The sequence below is a fragment of the Agelaius tricolor genome, unplaced genomic scaffold (assembly GCF_023055355.1).
Source record: "Agelaius tricolor isolate 1412-34295 unplaced genomic scaffold, bAgeTri1.0.p SCAF_16, whole genome shotgun sequence".
NCBI lineage: Eukaryota > Metazoa > Chordata > Aves > Passeriformes > Icteridae > Agelaius > Agelaius tricolor.
In genome coordinates, this window is record NW_027269276.1 from 2,301,066 (window position 1) to 2,317,071 (window position 16,006).

Consider the following 16,006-nt stretch of genomic DNA (forward strand, 5'->3'; position numbering starts at 1 on the left):
CTTCATATGAATTTTATATCTTTTATAACAAGCCACATCTAAACCCTTAAGACAAACATCCAGAACTGAGGTAAGACTGAATTCAAACTCAAAATTGTATGGCTGGAACCAATCCCTAATCAGCACTTTGGTATCAAATTTGGAAACTCAGGGTTGCAATGGACAAGGTGCCAGAAAAGTAGTATTTATTTCTGTGTGGGTACAGGCAGGACTCGTTCTGTTGCGCTCAGCAACATCTTGACACACTGCACTAATCTTAGCTGCACGCTCTTAAAAGATTATTTTTGTCTCGGGTTCTTTTTCTAGTCTTTGATGCAACAGCCTGCTGCGGGTTACATCAAGCCTGCAGAAAATCCCTCGGTTTTCTCATCCCTTGTTTTCCAGACAGCCGGCACCTCCTCCGGGTCCAGGCGACGGGCGCCGCAGGTGAGCCAAATCCCGGCCTATCTGGGCCGGAGATTAATTTCGGTTTAAATTAAAGATGCTGTCTAGATTAAAAGGCTGAGGTGGGGGGAGGCACAGTCGAGCCCGTGGTCTGCGCGCTGTGTTTTAGGCGCTTTCGCTTAGGGAGCCCCGCTCCCCCCTTCATGGCTCGGAGCCACCGGCGCCGCGTTCCGTGAGGGGGGAAGGCGGGAGCGGAGGGGCCGCGTTCAGTGAGGGGGAAGGCGGGAGCGGCAGACCCGCGGTGCGAGGGGGAGCGCTCAGAGGGGACCCGGTGGGAGGTGGGGCACGGCTGCTCCCCCCTCAGGAGCCGCGGGACCCGGCGGGTGCCGTCCCGCGCCCGCCCCGCCGCGATCACGGGTCGCCGCCCGCCTCCCCCGCCCCGTGACAGCCAAGATGGCGGCGGAGGGGAGGGGGGATCCCGCCTGAGCCGCCCACACGGCGGGAGGCGGCGGGGGCGAGCCGGGCTCCGCTGGGATGAGATAAGGGCGCGGGCACCGAGCGCGCTGCCCCCCGAACCCCTTCACCATCCGCTCCTCGCCCTGGGGAGCGCGGCACCCGCCTGAGGTGAGCGCGGCGGGGCTGTCACCGCTTCGGGGCGCGGGCCGGGGGGCTCTCCGAGGCGATGCCGCGGGTCGGGCGCTGCCGCGTTCCGGGGCCGGCGGGGAAGGGGCGCGGGGCTGTCAGCGGGGGCGGGGAGGCCGGCGCTGGCGGGCCGGGGGCTGAGGCGGCGCGGGGGCGGCGGTAACTTTCCGCTGGGCCGCGGTGGGAGGGGGAAAACTTTCTCCTTTCTCCTTGTGCCCGTCGGCTCGAGGCTCCCGCCAGCCCCCGCCGGGCCCGAGGGGCTCCCCGGGCGGCGGGGCCGCGGGGCTGGCCGAGCCCTCGCCGCCGACCTGCCATGTTGTACGGGCTGCACGCCGGCGGGCCGGGGTGTGTGCGTGTCCCCGAATCCGCGGGTGTGTGTGCGCCTTCCCCAAACCCCCGTGTGTGCGTGTCCCCGAATCCGCGGGTGTCCGTGCAGTCCCCAAAGCCCCTGTGTGTGCGCTCCCCAAAGCCCCTGTGTGCGCGTTCCCCCGACCCGCGCGTGTGTGCGTGTCCCCAGAGCCATGTGCGGGTTTTCCGCGCAGCCCCGCTGCGTCAGCCGGAATTGCCCGGCGGTGCTGAGCCCCACGGTGCGTGTTTCTGTCCCGGCTTTCCCTTCGGCAGCCTGGGTTACCCTATACCTGGGTTGATGCAACGCGCTGGAAGCGGCTGTAGAAATCAGCCCTGGCATTTTTATCGTCGTTCTGTCATGAGGTCTGCGTGTGGCACAAGTTGCTGGCCAAGGGATGATGGTATTCAATAACTTCCCAGTGATGGTTGCTATTCCGAAGTTATTCCAAATAGGCTGCGTTTAAAAATGTGCCGCTTCTGCTTTGCTAAAAATGAGGTCTTGACTTTCTGCCTAGTACTGAAACTTAATTTTTTTTTTTATTAACTTGAGTGGAAGTATGGTGTTCTGGGCAGCTTTTTACTTAATTTCACAATTTTTTCTGGAACTGTTGCTCAACTGGAGGTTTCCGTAAAAAGTGTTACATTACAGTACATAATATTTCACTTTTTGAATGATTAAACACAAATATGTTATCTTGGCAAGTGTCTGATGGTTTAGGGGTACTAATTGAGTTAGTCTAGCCAAGAAAGGTCAAGGGGGAGTAAATGGATTATTTCTGGTTTGTGTGTCTAGCATGCAAGTCTTACTTTGTAAGTCTCTTGCTTTTCTCATCTTTTTTTAAAAAGTCTTATATTTAGAGTTCTGCAGAAACTTCATCTAGCTTTTAGAGTATCGAGGAGTCTGTAAGTTTCTTTAAAGCGAGCATTAAAGTGGCACTCTGGTAAAGGGAGCTGTTTTTTAGGGGCTATCATGACTTGGCATTGAAATAGTTTAATTATCAAGAATAGAGCATTAGAGTTTCTGTGGTTAGCTTGAGGAAGGGGGAAAATACATGGAACCTTAAAGACAGAACAAAAAAGATTAAGCTTCTCTACAGCCTTAAGAGCTTCTGTGATGTACATGTTTTACTTCTGGAAATGTTAGGCTCCAGCTGGATGAGTACTTTCCTCAAGTTTGAGTGGCCTCTGCTCCTTTGGAACAGGCTTTACCCAATGCCCTCTTCTAAAAAGTTAATTTATTAGAAAGCAGCACAAAATAGAATATCTGCTTCTGCAAGCAGCAATACAAAAAGCATCAGGACTATTTTCTTTAAACAGGGACTTATTTAAAAATATTTTCCCAGTATTTGAGATTTTCATACCTCTGAGTATTGATATTTTTGGTAGCCATATGGTTGCAGGTTTGTGTTTCAGCTCGTTCTGTATGACATAACCCCTGTATGTGCTTAATGGAATTACTATATGTGTTAATGGCAATATTAGCAGTTATCTAGTTAATATAGCCAGAGTTAATTATTAGTTAGAAAAAGCACAAATATTGACATAGCCTGGCACACGCTATAGGGCTCAGGTGCAGCTGATGCAGGTCAAGCCTTAGAAACAATGTCAATAACCTGCTTCTATTTCAAATATGTGCTTGAAAGGGAAAGTAGGTAGGGAGTAAAGCCAACTGGTCCCTAAGGGGCGTGAGGTTGTAACTCATACAGCTGTTCTGTGTGACTCTGAAAAGAGCTGTGGGCACCACCACTGCCAGAAGCCAGCCTGTCAGTTTTTAATCTGCAGGATTTTGCATTGAGGGTTTACTAATTTCTAGGTTAATTCCTGCTGTAGTGTGTGATAGCTGGAGAAAACTGTCTTGTGACTCTTCAGAGAGGAAGACAATTCCTCGACCAGGCTGAATGATAATGGGGTTTGCTAACCTTGAGGTTTTCATACAAGAAGAAGAAATTTGCAGAGTCACTTAAATATTCAACATCCTTTTTTTATTTCCATCATGCTCCTTAGCAGCTGAGTTGCTGTTAGTTTTGCAAGTCATAGTAGGTTGAAATGCTTTTTATAACTCTGGCTGCAGAAACGTTTGTGCTTCCTGGCCAAACACAGGCAGGTTGGAATGGGAATAGCACAATAGGTACTTAGTCAAAAGCTTTCTCAATCTTAAATTTATCTCCTGAAACTAAGACTTGCAGGAAGCCTTCTTTCTGTTTTTTGTCCTTTCCTCAACTTTGACCTGAGTCTTTAAATATGGTGTTGGTATGACCAGAAATTTGGAGGCCAAATGTTGCCCAGTTGATGTTGGATTAAAAAATAAAAAGTCAATATAGCTTTGTAATGTTGTTCAAATTTATGTTTGGTGATTTCCAACTGTGTTGCTGTGTGACAGGGTTCCAGTGGTAAAGGTTTTGATACACGTGTTGCTGTAGAACTCAGGTATTTTTTCAGAAGTTTCCTGGAAAGAACTGTCATACTGAATAATACTGATAATGAAAGAAAAAAAAAGACACTAAAATAATTTCTGTATGACTGCCTTAACAAAGCATGAGGCAATTTGTGATGATTGGTATATTTCCAGTATGTTTATCTTGCTTGTTACAGTATTTTAATCAGGTTTCTCTGGGATGTATTCAAACTTCAAACTTTTGTTAAGCTGACTCATAACAAATCCAAACAAAAAAAAGCCCAAAATCCAAATCAGGCCGTTCCCTCCCCACTTTGCAATCCCCCTCCAAAACCAAACCTGTAAAAATGTAGGAGCTTTGAAGAAAGCTGAGGTTGAGCTTGCCCTCATGCACGGGTGCAGGTGTGGTGGGCTGGGGTTAACTGTCCCTTGTCCTTCTGCTGTAGCTGCACTGGGTGGTGACAAGAGCGCAGGAGATGCCCTTGGTCTGCTCACTTATCTATCAATTCTGTATGGGAATAATGTCTGCTACTGCAGACACAAACTGTGATAGAATTTTTTGCCATACTAAGAGCAGCAAATCCTGTGGAAGCTAAAGCCAGCTCTGCCTTATTTTAATTGCTGGCAGCCAACAGGTAGGGGATGAATATGTGCAAGCTGTGAAAGCATCACTACTGTTCAACTCTTGTTACAAATCAGCTGTTTCCAGCACTGCTACTGACCAATTAATCACTTGGAGTGAAGGAGGTTCTTTGCTGTATGCACAATAATCCTTGGATGTCTTCTGCTGTCCTTCAGTTCAGGTTTAGTCTGTGCCTGCTCTGGAAATAGGCTGCTGATGCTTAAGTGCTCCCACAGACTCCAGAGTCAAAATTAAACCATGCAGGGCAGTGATGCCCAGAGGTTTGATCTATAACACTCATTTCAGTAGCAGTGTGTGATGCAGAACTAGTCACTGGTAGTTCCCTAAAGAGCTCAGAAACAGTACCAGGAGGAAATTGAGAAGTGGAAATGAAAGACTTCAGAAAGTGTTGGCTGGCCTTACTATTTTAAATGGTGTATTTTTACCTTTTCAATGTATTAGATGTAAAATATGTTGCATTATCTAATATATATATGAAAAATGTAATATACTCGTGTTTTATGAGTATATTAGATAATGGTTACTGTGGAGGCTGATACAGAGTGACCTAAGTAATAATGGGAGGGGAGTGAAAGGAGGAGGAACTGTGGTCTAAAAATGGGATGAGAAGAATAAGGAGCATGTTAGAAATTAGCCAGTTATATCCTCCCTGTTTAATATTTACCATAAATCTTGACTTTTAAAAATCTGGGTCAGGAAAATCATTAATACTAACTAATAAGGTTATTTCAGTTTGGCCATCTGAAATGAAAGTGAACAGGCAATAAGTGTGATGTATAAGTACATGTATGTAAATAGAAAAGTCCCAAGAGATGGCCTCCACCTTGTGTGCAAGCTTTATGCAAACACAGAGAAGGGTTTTGTGGGCTGGGCTCTTGAATTTTGGCTTTGACTTGAGCATCAGAAGAAACCTGTGGGCCTGAGGAATAATTCTCAAAATTCCTAACTTCAGGATCAGCAGTAGTTACCTTGGCATGTCATTGCTCTTCAGCCAATTTATGGTGATTTTCTGGAGGAGACCCTAATGTTGTTTTTTATTGCTTTGCTGGCTGGGAAACTGTGCCAGCAATATGTGGTAATTGATGGATGTATTTGCAGCTGAGCTGGTAGTGGTACTTGCACACTTATTTTTCTGTGGAATAGATGCTGAACATTTTGGTAAGTGGATGTAGAGATTTGCTGGATGAGGGAAGTGTTAGTGAGTATTATCCCTCCATTAAACCTTTCCAGTGGGGTGTAGATGATCTGCAGGCAGCAGGGGCAGCCCTGCAGATGCAGTCTGTGCATGGCTGTCCCTGCCTATAATTTGCAGTTACAGAACATTTTTGATGGCCAAAGGAAAAAAAATTATATAAAATGGTCTAAGACTCTGTTGTTTTTAAATGTTGCAAAAAGTGTTAGAAACAATCCCCACCTGTATTTTCTTCTATCACATCATGAATTCAGAATTTAATGTGGATAGAAAATGGTTTCAAAACAAAACTGAGGTCAGCATGTGTGTCCAAATGTGGCAGGGTGAAAGCAGGTCGCTTCTGTCACTCTTGGTTGATGGACTTCGACATTTTCAGTGACAGGTTTTATGTTTGAAGCTCAATATTGGAAGACTTTCTATTTTCATTTGCCTTTATCTACTGTGTCAAGAAAAATAGAACATTTTGTTTGGGGAACTTCTTTTAAAAAGTTGTTGTATAGTAAATTGTTATACAAAAACATGAACAAGCTGCTCTGCTGAACTGTGCTTTGGATGAAGTAATATTTACATTTTATAGTGCTTATTTTGGCTGTCCTCCCCCTGATTTTCTACAATTTGTTTTCTGCATCCCTCCCTACAAACACAGTTGTATTTCAGAAATCCTTTCCAGTCTTTGGTGGTGCCTTTTGGCCATAAATACTGTAATCTAGAAAGAAAAGTAGGAGTTTAAACTGGCCCTACTGAGATTTGTCTCTGTCATGAATCTTGTGGGATACTGGAACATCCCTTTCCTGAATTTTTGTAGGCAGGATTGAATTTCACAGGATTTTTCTGTGGCACAACTGGAATGATCACCAAAGCAGCCTTGTTAGACCCTCTTAGTAAATGCTTTGATTTGATTGAGACTACAAACAGCACTGAAAAACAAACAAATAGAGTGTTTGGTGAATGAGGGAGAAATGTGTAGGAGATGTGGGATATGCCAGATCTCACCCTCAGGGCGAAGTCTGTTCCTTTCTGCCTTCTCCCTGCCACTCACTCTGCTTCCTCCTGTGAGCTTTGGTGCTGTAGATGTCCAGTTCCTGCTCACTTTGCTGTTCTCATCCTGCTCAATCTAGATTAGCCTCTGAATTTAGGCCTAATCTTTCTTCCTCAGCACTGCTGAGCAAGTCTGCTTGTCCCTCAGTTCTTGGCTACATTCCTGTTTTCTTCTCCCAAATTCATGGCCTTTTGTTTTGTCCCTGTGCTTTTATCCAGCACTTTTCTGTTTCCTGGCACCTCTTGGAGATCCTTTGTTGCCAAGTTTTCTGAGCTCTCTTGATTATCTCCTCAGCTGTTGGATCAGAGATGTAAACCATGGCTTGGTACAGATGCTTGTGAATGGGCCTGCAAAACACTTGGTAGCATTTCCAGTCCAGTGATGCAGGGCAGAAAAATCTTAGGTTTTCTCTTGGGTTATTGTTGATTTTCTTCTTTTCTAATAAAAACTGATGCAGTGTCAAAGGGAGTTTAGTGGAGGCTGGTGGGTTCCTGAGAATTATTGTATTGTCTAACATCACTGAGTGCAGATGTGTGCAGTAGGGTCTAAAAACTAATGCCATTTGTGACTTTAGCCCTGTTTCCTCTGTTGCTGTTTTTTGTGGAACTGTAGTAGGAAATGGGAAGAAGTACAGACATTGTCCTACTAAAAATGAAAATGCTGTGAGAAGTTCTGTTTGTATTTGGGTGATGATGTAAGTCCTTTGCATTCTTGTTTCTTGAAGTAGATCCTTTACTTGATATGTAGAGGACAAGAAACTAGTTGTAAATAAGTTCTGCAAGTAATACAAAATAGACCTGCAAGTACACGGGCAGCAGTTCTGGCTGTGTTCCTTATGATGCCTAAATCTATATTTTTTGCTTTCATTTAAGTCTCCTCACTGGTTTTCCAGAGAGCTGACGAGAAAAGAAGTTTTTTGAAGTGTCCGTGGGGAAATTAATCATGTGTTAATGCTGCCTGCTTCTTGGACTTTTTTCAGCTGTGCTTGAGGTCTGCAGGTGATCCCAGAATTTATAATTTCTGGCACTCCTGGAAGCTTGATATTAACGATTGGAGAAAATGATGTTGTGCTACTCCTGCATTCTCTCTTTGTAGTCTTGAGTGAAAATGTTCAAAGTCAGATACTGGAAAGTACTTGGCTGTAACTGGTGCAAGTCCATGGTGCTGTGTGGGTTTGAGATCACTGGGACTGGATTCACTCTGGGCTGTCAGAGCAATGAACTAACAGTGCTGATTGCTCCTGGGAAGTCTCGAAGAAGTGGCCTTGTAGATGGGTGTTATGAACAGAACCTTGAACTTTGTGATCCTAAAAATACAATTCTGATAATCTAATACCCCAGATTTTTCCACTTCAGGAATGGAAGCAAATCTTTCATGGTTTGTATCAACCCTCCTGAGATGTGTTTATTCCCAGCCTCTCTTATGTTACACTTTGTTTGCTGCAGTCTTCTCACCATGCTCTTCTGAGGGTGTTCTACAAGCCTTGGGGGAATAGAAGCTTCCTTTAAAGAAAGTTCACTTTTGACTGCAGCCTTGCTGATGTTAATGACTTGTTCTGGGAGCCCAGAGTCTCAGTGCCTCCAGTGAGGTGCTATCCTCACTCCTGTGGATTTTGAAGCAGCAAAACTGCTGCTTCAAAGTGCTCCAAGGTAGCACTGGGCTTGCAAGTTCCTCAGTGTGAGTGTAAAACACAAGTTCAAGCTGTCTGTGGTGATACCAGTGTTTAAGAGTGGCCATGCTGGTGTTCACCACATCTGAAGAAAAATTCTGAATTGTGGCAGTAAATGGCAAGACTGGATCACCCACTGCAAGAGGAATTGGGGTAAGGTGACTAGGTGGCAGATGCTGATTGTGGAGTAAGAAGGATCTGCTTAAATATCCAAATCTTGCAAAGAAAAATGGTTTGAAGTAGATTTTGAAAGATTTTTGGGCTGAGAGAGCGCTTTGATAGCTGGCTAACACCTAGGAATGGACACGGAAGGTATTGATTGTCAGAAAATAATGGAAGAGGTGAAGTAATTTGAAGTGGCTGGCTCATCTCTTCTTTGATTTATTTTGGTTTAAAGCATTAAGTGTTGTTTGCATTCTTAAAATATCAACCCAGCATAAAACTTGATATTTTGTTTCTTGGCCTTAAAGTCTGGTTTAATTTACTTTTTTAGTGAAATGATATGTAACCTTATCTTAGCAAGGAGTCCTACAGCAACCCGGTGTTCATTCCATGTGACTGGTGCAGTGAAGTGTGCAGAAAGTAAGTTTCAACAAATGTGTTCATTGTTTGATTCTTATTTTTACTGTTTCTATAGGGAATGAAACTTTAACAAGAAGTCTATGTTAAAGCCTGGCTGACAGCAAGAGAGGAAAATTATAGAAGCAATGCCCTGATGAAAAGGTAGGGAACACATTGGTAAAGTGGGCAAAAGGCTTGTGTTCTGCTTTGGGAATTCCTGTGAAATTAGAGGGCTTCTGCTTCGTACCCAGGATTGTTTGCTTGCTGTGAAGAAAATACTGAGGGGGGAAAAAGGCTTGTCTGACAATTTTGCCAGGCAATTTTGGCAGTTCAGAGCTGGGGTGAAGTTTTTTCATTGTGTAACTGCAGTTACTCCCGTGTCTTGAGACGTTGAACTCCCGTGTGATTGGTGTGGGGTTATGTCTGAGAAGTGGCTCTGAGTAGCCAGAGCAGCACTGACTGATGCAGTTCACTTCACTTTGCTCCTGCCTGCCCAGCTGACACATCCCTCTGGGTTGGTTACTTCCACAGGCTGATGCAGCAAGGCACAGATGAGATGAGATGCTGGGGGCTGTTAGAACTTTACTGGCAATTTTTAATAATTAGCCTCTGATTTGTATCTCTGTTCATCTGCTCTTCATGTTCCTTCAAAGGAAGTAAGTTCTTGGAGTATTATTGTATGATGAATATTTTAAAAAAATAAATCGCCAGCTTTGAACTGTTTTAAAGAAGGTTGCCCTGCACTGGTCTCCAGTGCACTCTAGGAGACATTCATTGCTTGTTTACACATGGAACATCTTTGGAGTCAGGATTACAAAGTGAAATATCACCTGGTTTAGACAGCAAAGGGATCTAATATGGAACTCAAATTAATAAGCAATTTAATACTCTCAAAGAAAAATGCAGGAAGGCATGAGAATGACAACAAGGCAGATTAAAAGATTACAAGGCAGTTGTATTTGTCTGCCAGAGGTGGACAATTTTCTCTTACAGTATTTGAATGAGGAATGTGATCTGTTCAAAAAGCTTGGACACTGAATGAATTATAGCAGTGGTGACAAGCAGCAAAAATACCAAAAATCTTCAATTAGTATTTCCTGAATGTTTATGAAAAAATAGGATGTTAGAAAATTACACTGAATAAACAGTGAAGATGTGTTTACCCTTTGTCTTCCAGCAAAGTAATCAAGCTAATAGTTTGTGGATCTGAGAGATTATCTGATTGTTTCTCCTGATCCTACATTTTTAGAAATTACGAAAAGCTCTCTCATCTATATAGTCATGATCTGGAGTGTGTGTGTTTAATAATTTTTTTACACATGACTTTGTTATTTGCAAGGATATTTTGATTCTTCCTGATCTTTATGGTGTTTAATTTACAGTCGTATTAATTGTATGACATCCATTAAAAATCTTTATCATGAGGTGGCTCAAAGACCATATATTGCATTTATTTCCAGGGACTTTTGTAAGAGATTATGGTTATGATCCCATGGCATTGCCTTCAAAGTGCAGCCTTTTGTCCCCCCAGAGATGACTTGCAATATGGTGAGATGTTGTAGGGAGATGAGTGAGGGTAAAAAGATTACAGTATGGAAGTTGTAGGGAAAGATCTGTTTCTCCCTGGATGGATCATGAGCAGCATTCCTGACCTCCCGCACAACTCCCAGGTGGAGTGAAGACCCCATGGCCAGGCTGTGTTGAAACCTTGCAGAGGAGGGAGCTCTGGGGCTTTCTAGCTGATAGAGCCACACAGCAGCTGAAAACCAGGGGAGATAAGGAAAGAAATCTCTCTCTCCTTGGACTGATGCCTGTCCCCATCCCAGGGTTATCCCAGGTGCTGGCCTGAGATTCACACCAGCAAGGCACAACCACCAATCACCGAGTAAGATATCTGAGTAAAATCACTGTGGAATGGCTTCATGGTAGGAGTTTCTACAGAAATTCTCCATCAGATTAGGTGAAATGCTCTTCACAGGATGATTATTTGTCATTGAGTTAGCTCACAGTTCATACCTTCTTTCTGGGGTCTGTAACATAGAGTTTGCATAGATCTGCTCTGCCAGTAACCAATATTGAAAATTTGAGTATCACAGTAGCTCTAGTAAAGTCTAAGTCAGCCTTAGACTAAAATACCACTGAAGTTTATCTTTTTTATCCCATTTTTAGCTGTAAGCCTTTGTATTAAAAGACAAAAATCATAAAACCATTGTAGAATCCCTGAATGGTTTGGGTTGGAAGGGACCTTAAAGGTTACCTCATTCCCCCCCTGCCATAGGCAGGGACACCATCCACTATCCCAGGGTGCTCCAAGCCCTGTCCAACCTGGCCTTGGACACTTGCAGGGATGGGATAAATGTGAAAGGATAATTCATCAGCAGCCAGACCTTTTTTTTTCTCCCTTACTTCTGTAAAATCTGCATTAAATTATGAAAGTCTTGCTGACTTGTGTATTACGTGCTATAACCTTAGGAAGCAAATTTATGTGATAGCAGGTGTTTGTATGTAGGGGATTCTAATTTTAACTATCTCTAAATGAGGAGAGCTTGTCCCAGTTTTTCTGGAAAGTGCTTTTGGGAATAAAGGAATGTTTGAATTTAGGACTTTTGGTATAAATTTTATATGGAATAATGGTGAGTTTAAATAGTGTAAAGGTATGATTCTTCAATATTATATATATATACATACACATCATTCTGTTTATTTGTAATAATAAACTGGATTTTAATAATTTGTAATGATTAAACTGGAGTAGTGCTGTTAATACACTGGAGTTATAGGTCCTGCTTGCAGTTTTAACAGCCATCATTTGTATAATTTTTGATTACTAAAGTGTTTAGTAATCAAAAATTACACATAATTTCATTCTAAAAGGCATCATGAATCACTCTAGAAATCAGTGTAGTTCTGTGAAATGGTGCTGGTAAGAAAAGGAAAAAACCTCAATGTTACAATAGCTATAATGTCGTTTCACTGAGTACTGTTAATGTCACAAAATACCTAGAACTTCTGTCATATTAGCTGAAAGATGTCAGTGTTTGGACTTAGGCCAGAGCTTAAGGATGCTTTGTTAAACATCTCCTTGTCTGCATGCATTTGTTCCCAGCCTGCCTGGCTTTGCTGGAGCCAGATGGACAGAGAGATAATAGGCAGCATATGCAGAGGTTGAGTTTGTGTGTCTTTGAATATATCACTCAGGGAGGAGTTTGAATTTGTAGTTATTTCTTTCATATATATGCTGAGTAACATATTCCAGATGTGTTTGAAATAACTGCATGTAGGGTAAACTAAGCTCAGTTTTGTAACTGCCTTCTCTCTTCAAACACAAGCTGAAGTTATTATCAGACTGTTCCTTTCCTATATATTGGTGATTGCTTGCCAGTAATCATGTTTGTTAAAGCATCCCATAGTGCTTATTAGCCATATAGAAAAATAAAAGATAATTTGAGGGTTCTTCTTGGCATTTTCTAGAACAATGTAAATAAGCATAAAATAAAAAACATGTACTCATGTCCTTGCTACGTTAGAAGCTTCTCAAGCCAGTCCAGCAAAACACAACCAACCTACAAAATAAGAGCAGGAAGAGGGAATTGCCTCTCTTGTGCTGGTGGATGAGGTTGGTAGGGGTGACCAGGCACAGCTTGAGCCATTCCTCCTGCTTGAGCAGGGGCCGGTGCTGGAAATCTGAGGCCAGCTTGGAACAATTTGATTAAATGCACATTATCAAATAGGGACATAATTTTCCAAATTACCAGTAAGAAATGTCTGAATTTATTATGTTTTAACAAAAATCTTGGTCAGATCCAAGAATCATGATGGCATGAAGTTTGATAAGTCTTAATACTTGCTAGCTAGAGTAAAAAATAAAGGGAGATAAAGCAATGGGAATACAAGTTACATGAAAACTGAAGTCTTCTGTCAACCATTCAAACTGTTTTAAATTCTGATTGTTCAGTTTCAGAATGTCAGCAAGCTCTTGAAACTCCTGTGTGGTAACAGTTTCTCTTGCAATAAAATTTTGCACCCAAACAAAATTAATTCAACAAAAGGGAGTCTTAAATAGCTTGTCTGGTTTCAAAAGTCTGGAACTTGATGACAGTAAACTTCCTGAAGCTACTCTAGCAAAATTCCAGTGCACATGGGTGTCTTGGAAAAACATTTTTAGCCTATTTCTCAATGTTCCACGCGAGAGCAGAAAGCATTTTCTTTATTTGCAAGCTATGATTTTCTGGTTTTAAAAATAGCCATAACTTTATCATTTCTGACCTGTGTTTCTTTCTTAGAAGCTGTAACACCTTGTGATGGAAGATGGAAGACAAAGGGGCCCGAGTTGCTGATTACTTTGTTGTCGCAGGACTAACGGATATCTCAAAGCCGCTGGAGGAGGAGATCCACTTCAATGATGCCTGCCATAAAATGGCCAAGCCCAAAGAGCCCATCACAGACGTGACAGTCCTCAATAAATCCCTGGGGGAGGAGGTTCCTCAGGGCTATAAATGCATAGAGCTCACTCCCTCGGGCCTGTCTGCGGATCTCAATAACGGCAGCCTTGTAGGGCCGCAGATTTACCTTTGCTATCGCCGAGGCAGGGATAAGCCTCCACTCACTGATTTGGGGTGAGTGCTTTCCCTGTTCCAGTGGGTGATTTTCAGTTTTATTTGACTAAGGAGCAGATAAGGCAGCTTTACGGAAATGCCGTACTTTTTAAATACAAGGTAAAACTCTAAACAGGAAGATATTTGTTGACTTGAGAGTACTGTAACCCAGTATGGAAGGGAAAATGCATGCTGAGTGGATTTTAATGGCAAGTTTAATCCTTCCCATTTTGGAGTTTTCAAAGCCATTTATAATTTTTAATGTATATGTTTGGATTGGGATAAGGTGCTTAACCTATTTAACACAGATTGGAAAGAGATAAGTTATATGACATTCTTAGGATCAGGCAATGAATCTTTAATAGAACTGAAAATAACACTATTTTGCAGTAAACAAAATGCTTAAAAGCAATTATATATGAGGAAAACCAGTATAGTTTCATAATGAAGCTTTTCTGTTAGAATACAGTTGGAGATAATGTGACCTGAACTTGTCAGTAAAAATGTTTTGCTCAGCAATGAGACAAGAGCTGTGATTAAAACTCAAAGTGTTTTTAAAATGTGACTTTTTCCCTTCCCCTTTTGACTAGGGTTTTATATGATGGCAAAGAAAGAGTCAAGCAAGGCTGTGAAATCATTCAGAGCACCCCGTATGGGCGGCCGGCCAACATCAGCGGCAGCGCCTCGTCCCAGCGGGTGTACATCACCTACCGCAGGGCTGCTGAGAACATGACCCAGAACTCCCTGGCTGTCACAGACATCTGCATCATCATCCCCAGCAAAGGAGAGACTCCTCCACACACCTTCTGCAAAGTGGACAAGAATCTGAACAACAGCATGGTAGGATTCAAAAGCTGGGCTTTGAACGCTTGGCACTCGCTGATGTGACCTTTGTGGAGTACTTGTGGCAGCTCTTGGAGTACCTGGTGAAAAATCTTCATAAGAGGTCTCCAAAGATAAATCAAATATTGGAAGAGTTGGAGGATTGCATTCCTTTGTTCCTACTTGGAACAAAGTCTTTCTGAAAGCCTTGGAGCAAATGTTTGGTTTTTTTTAATGCTGACTCCAGCATCTTTGGATTGGTCCTTTAGAACCTGTTGTGTAGCCGTGTGTAACTGGAGGTTTTACAGATGTGGCTGTTTCTGACACTGCTTTTACTGTTGTGGTGAGAATTCCAGAAGCAACCAGCTTCTGTTTTGTTTTCCAACTCCTCCCTTTACCTCCAATGCTATTTTATAAGTGTTTTTCTCCTCTGTAGTATCACAAACTTCTTATTTAAAGAAAGTTGTATGAGGGTGATGTTGGAAGCTGTTGACTGTAAGCACATTTAAATGTTTAATATGGTTCCAAAGCCTGACCTGCTAAAATACACAGGTTTCATACAACTTTGATTTGCAGAACTGAATATTTAGGTGTTTCCTGGTTAAATCTGCAGCCCCATGTGCTGGCTGTTGCAGGGTCCTCAGAAGTTGGTGTGCTGAGAAGGATGCTGACTGCTCTGCAAGTGGGATCATGTAAAAAAGATCAAGATCATGGAAATTGATTTGTGCTTGCTTTTAAATAAATGCCTGTAGGCATTAACCAATGGATTTTTCAGTTCTGATAGCTGCCATATTGACTAGGTTATGGGAGTGCTGTCTTAGGGAAGTTGTTACACCTTTCTCCCTTCTATAAAAGCTCTGTGTTCCCCCTGTGGGTGCTGCTCTTTTTTGTTCCATGGCTTTCCTTGTTCTTTATTCTCATGTGCAAAAATTGAGAATTTAAATACTTATATTCTGTTATGTCCATTTGTTATACTCCATCACTTAATCCAGTAACTTCTTTTATTTTACAGTGGGGCTCAGCCGTCTATTTATGTTATAAAAAGTCTGTGGCAAAAACCAACACCATATCATATAAAGCTGGTATGTAACTACTGTGTAGCCTTTTTTATCTTCAATTCAGAATGTCCAGACTCATTTGTAATGCAATAAATTTTGTACTAAAGAATTGCCACTATCCAGCCATTATTCAAAAAGGAGTCTTTTCCTAAAGAATTCTTTTAAAATCATGTCAGAAAAGAGGCCTTAGAACTGGGGATCATAACCATGCTGTTTTAAAATTTCTGTTTAGTTGGGAAGCTCAGCTCTGTGTTTTGATAGGTTTCTACAAAGCTGGGTGTCTCCCATCTCTGTGTGTGTTACTGGTAACTGTCTCTTAAGGACATGTGTATATGCAGAAGAAAATACCACAGAAATTATTTGATGCATTTTCATGATCACTTTCTTTAAGAAACATTTTGCAGATTCCTGCAGACTTCCACACTGCCTCGAGCATCATTGGCACTGAGCTCTTTAAGTATTTTTGGATCGTGTATCATCTTTATTTTATTGTTTTATTTATAAGACAGAATTAGATTTGCTATGACTGGTGAAACGTGTTGGCTTTGCATTTGTTGTTGGGTTTTTTTAAACCCTGATTTTGTTTGGCACACAAGTCATGAGCATGATTCACACTTAAGCTTTAATCCACTTACATCCCTTCTAGAGGCTGCTCTCT

General features: G+C 42.3%; 1 protein-coding gene across 6 annotated transcripts in view; it reads left to right on the top strand.

The window, feature by feature from the left end:
• Nucleotides 1–293: 293 nt before the first annotated feature.
• Nucleotides 294–16,006, top strand: part of DENND4A (DENN domain containing 4A) — a 48,364-nt gene continuing 32,651 nt past the window's right edge. For 2 of the 6 annotated variants that reach the window (XM_071441174.1, XM_071441179.1), the window contains exons 1-5: nucleotides 720–1,008; nucleotides 8,950–9,035; nucleotides 13,157–13,489; nucleotides 14,059–14,308; nucleotides 15,303–15,372. In XM_071441174.1, the coding sequence (XP_071297275.1) occupies nucleotides 13,182–13,489; nucleotides 14,059–14,308; nucleotides 15,303–15,372 (628 nt within the window). In that variant the 5' untranslated portion in view covers nucleotides 720–1,008; nucleotides 8,950–9,035; nucleotides 13,157–13,181. Of the gene's footprint in view, nucleotides 427–718; nucleotides 1,009–8,949; nucleotides 9,036–9,508; nucleotides 9,530–13,156; nucleotides 13,490–14,058; nucleotides 14,309–15,302; nucleotides 15,373–16,006 lie in introns of those variants that run through there. The other 4 variants (XM_071441175.1, XM_071441177.1, XM_071441176.1 and 1 more) reach the window with 4 other exon arrangements.